General features: G+C 49.5%; 1 protein-coding gene across 1 annotated transcript in view; it reads right to left on the reverse strand.

Moving 5' to 3' along the window:
- ZFPM2 (zinc finger protein, FOG family member 2) overlaps positions 1–1,103 on the reverse strand; it is a 503,409-nt gene extending 502,306 nt beyond the window's left edge. The window contains exon 1 of the mRNA XM_070477249.1: positions 319–1,103. Within this exon, the coding sequence (XP_070333350.1) occupies positions 319–358 (40 nt within the window). The 5' untranslated portion in view covers positions 359–1,103. The remainder of the gene's footprint in view (positions 1–318) is intronic.
- Positions 1,104–3,511: the final 2,408 nt, after the last annotated feature.

Below are 3,511 nucleotides of genomic sequence, written 5' to 3' on the forward strand. Positions count from 1 at the left end.
CTAACCAGCCAGGCTCCAGGCGAAAAAGCAGCGCTAAGTGCGCGCGGGGGGTCAGAATTAAAAAGGACCCCGAGGGCGAAGGCTGAGCCGAGCCAGGAGCGGGCTGTTCCTTGCAGCCTCTTTCTCGCCCGGCGGTAGGGCTGTCCGTCTGTCTGTCTGTGCACGACTAGCTGTCCCTCCAGCTGCTCGAAGTTTGACAAATCCCGGGCAGCGGGAGCGGATTTCCCGGAGTCTCCCTCCCCTCCTTTTCCCGCCCCGCGCGCGCCCCCCGCCCCAGAAATAATCCCACCAACTCTCGGCCCCCGCGTGCAAACTTACGTTTGATCTGCCGGGGTTTGCTCTGCTTTCGCCGGGACATTTCGGCGGCGGCCGCTGCCCCCGGGGCTCCCGCGGTGCCCGCGGTCGGGGCTGCCGCTCCCTCGGCTCCCGCCGCCGCCGCCGCCGGTCGGGCTCGGGCCGCCGCCGGCCGGACTCCAGGTGCTCCGGGCACGCGGGATTCCGGGCGCTGGGCTCCTTCGGGAGCCGCGGACCCACGTTTGGAGATGAGCAGGCAAATGACGAGGGAGGGAGAGAGAGAGAGGAGAGGAGAGGAGAGGGGGGCAGAGAGTGTGACAGAAGGGAGGGGAGGGGGGGAGTGGGAGAGCGCCGGGGTGGGGGAGAAGGGGAATTTTCAAACGGAGGAACCGGGAGAGAGAAAAGGGGGAAGGGGGGGCGGGAAGGGAGTGCGAGCGGAGGGGAGAGGGGAAGCGAGGGGGCGGAAGGCGCGCGAGGAGGCGCGCTCGCTCTCCCCGCTCTGGGCGGCTCGCGGGGCACGGACGCCGCCGTTCCGGGCCGCGCCGCTCTCGCTCTGCCGCGGGAGGTGGCGAGGCGCGGGAGGGAAGGAGGGGCGCGCCGGGGCTGTGGGGAGGGGGGACCGTTCCATCAGCGGACGGAGGATTGGCTACATCCAAAGCCAGTCCTGATGCAAACTAGGGCCCTGGCCTGGTCGCGTGGGGTGCGAGGGGAGCGCGGCGGGGGGCTGGGGGGGCGGATAGAAAGCGGCGAGGGGAGGGCTTGGAGAGGGGCCACCTTCTGCAGTTGTCACCGCGGCAGCTCGGGGCGTTCGCCCAGACCACCCCCGCCTTCTCTTCCTGGCAACTTCTTTCAACAGCCCCCTCTCGGATGGAGCCCCCCACCCCCATCCCCCCCTCAGCTCTCCTCTCTCACGCCTCGTCTGTCCAGCGGGGCACAAAGAAATCTCAGTCTCTCCATAAACTTTGAGTTTCCAGTTAATGCCGCCCCTCCCCTAGCCCCCACCCCGCCCTTCCAGCTCTTTTGGCAGGAAGGTTTAGGCCACTGGCAGAATCCTCTTCGAGAGCCAGCTGATCACAAATGCCAACTGTGTGTCTTGGGGCCAGTTAAGTCCCTCTCATCTGCCCAGGCTCTCCGGAGACCGGTTCATGGCTCTCAAGGTTCCCCGGAGACCGCTGCGGACACGGACCATCCGTACCCCCCGCCCCCCCGTCACTTGGCCCGCAAGGATGAGATGCTGAATAGCGTCCTAAAAGTGCTCTGTCTCACCTCGAGTTTTCATTTTAAGGTTGCTTGTAAAAATTACGAATTTGGAGACAGGCAGATATTTTTCTCACATCAGAAAGGAGAACCATTAACTAGGTGATTAACCCTTCTGGGAAACGAACCGTCTCTAATCAGAATACTAACTTTTCGAGGAAGTCTGTGGAAGTTCTGAAGTCCCACCCTAGCCCCATAATATTTCATTCTTTTAGTTCTTCTGCCACAGGGAAGCAGCCAGCGACTAATAAAAGATTTGATCTTGCCATAATTTCCCAAGCAGGTAAGACCCAATAACGATTTCATGGTTCTTTAGTTTTTAAAGTTTTGTTTCATTATTATTCAATTATTGTGTGTGTAGTATGTCGGAAACTGCAAGCCAAAGAACACATTTTGAAGTGATTTGCATAGTTATTATTTTGGCCAAGTTAAGCTGCATGAGGCTAGCTTTAGTTTCTCATAGTTTCATGTACAGTGAGTTTTAAATATATTCTCCCAGGTTGACTTAAAGGAGCCTCTATCTAACAGACAGTGGAACTGGCTGCTTTATGTAATCAGTATTTACTAATAAACTCCACTGCAGTTAACATGTATCCACCAGATACTGCCGACTTTTCCCCCCCAGGTTGTGAGATCATCCATTCTGATCTGAAATCGTGCCCCCCTTTGTTTGGTTGACTAACATCCCGGTGAGCCCCGCCAAACTCCACACGCTAAAAGGGTCTGGAGGTCAGCAGAGAGCCTGGGCTGATTGAGCATAATGCAGGCTGCTCAGCGTGCAGGAGGCACTGTAATCAGTGTCATTTATAACCCCATCAGGACATCTTCTGGAAGGTGTAAAGACTTGCCCTGTGATAGGTATGGCTGAGAGAATCTTAATACAGAGCTGAAGACCAGTTGTGAATGTTATTACATTACCATTAGCACTATTACCGTAGAGGTTGTAAGAGTACATGGTTCTTGGCAGTGGAAACGCACTGACAAAGTCCCTCCCTTGAAGAACCAACAAATTAAAGCCGTAAGTACCATGAAAAGCAGGGTTATTTGTGTTTGTATTGTGGAATGAATAAGCAGACAGAACTACAGATTTTTGCCTCCTTAATTTCCAATTCATTACAATTAAATTGGTATACATAGAACTGAATTATTATATATTATGCCTTCTAAAGATCTTTTTACAAAACTGGCTGACTTTTTTTTATATCGCCCAAAAGGAATGCCCAATGGAATAAGATACCATAACATTTAGTGTTTCCTTTGGCATTTGAAATGGTTAAATATGCAAAGCAGAAGAGAAACAAATAAATCTCAACTAAATACTCACTTTAAAAGCTGAAAGGAGCAAAAGTCAGAGAATTCAAGACAAGATTGATAAGATAACCTGATTACAGTATTAGAAATAAAGATAGTTCAACTAAATTTATAAATAGATATATTAGTATAGTCAACATGAATGAATTAAACTAAGGAATACTGTTACATTTTGTGTTTTCTCATCATTTTAATGAGAATGTTAATGATATTTAAAGTTTAATTTTTCTTTTTCTCATTTAATTCACTAAGGTTATAAAATAAAATGACAGCAAAACCTATAAGCAATTATCTCTGTCCAAATGGATATAGCAGCTCCAAACCACAGCTACATGACTATCAAACAATGATTATGAAAACCACAATTGAGAAAAGCATCAGAGAATGATATTGCAAAACCACAGCAACAAATGTGTCTGCGATATAGAAAACCACAATTCACAACTAATACCCTGTGTATTGCAAATTACTATTTAACTATAAATGTGAAAATGTATAAGTAACAGCACAAAATAATTTCTCATTTACTTAAAAATGAATTATTCATTTTCTGGACTCACTGATTTCATCTCTGCATAACGGTTCATTTTGAAAAGTTTCTTTTTTCAAAGACAAATCATTTTAAATCACATAAGTTACTTTAAAAGCA

Source organism: Odocoileus virginianus, chromosome 15, assembly GCF_023699985.2.
Source record: "Odocoileus virginianus isolate 20LAN1187 ecotype Illinois chromosome 15, Ovbor_1.2, whole genome shotgun sequence".
Lineage (NCBI taxonomy): Eukaryota > Metazoa > Chordata > Mammalia > Artiodactyla > Cervidae > Odocoileus > Odocoileus virginianus.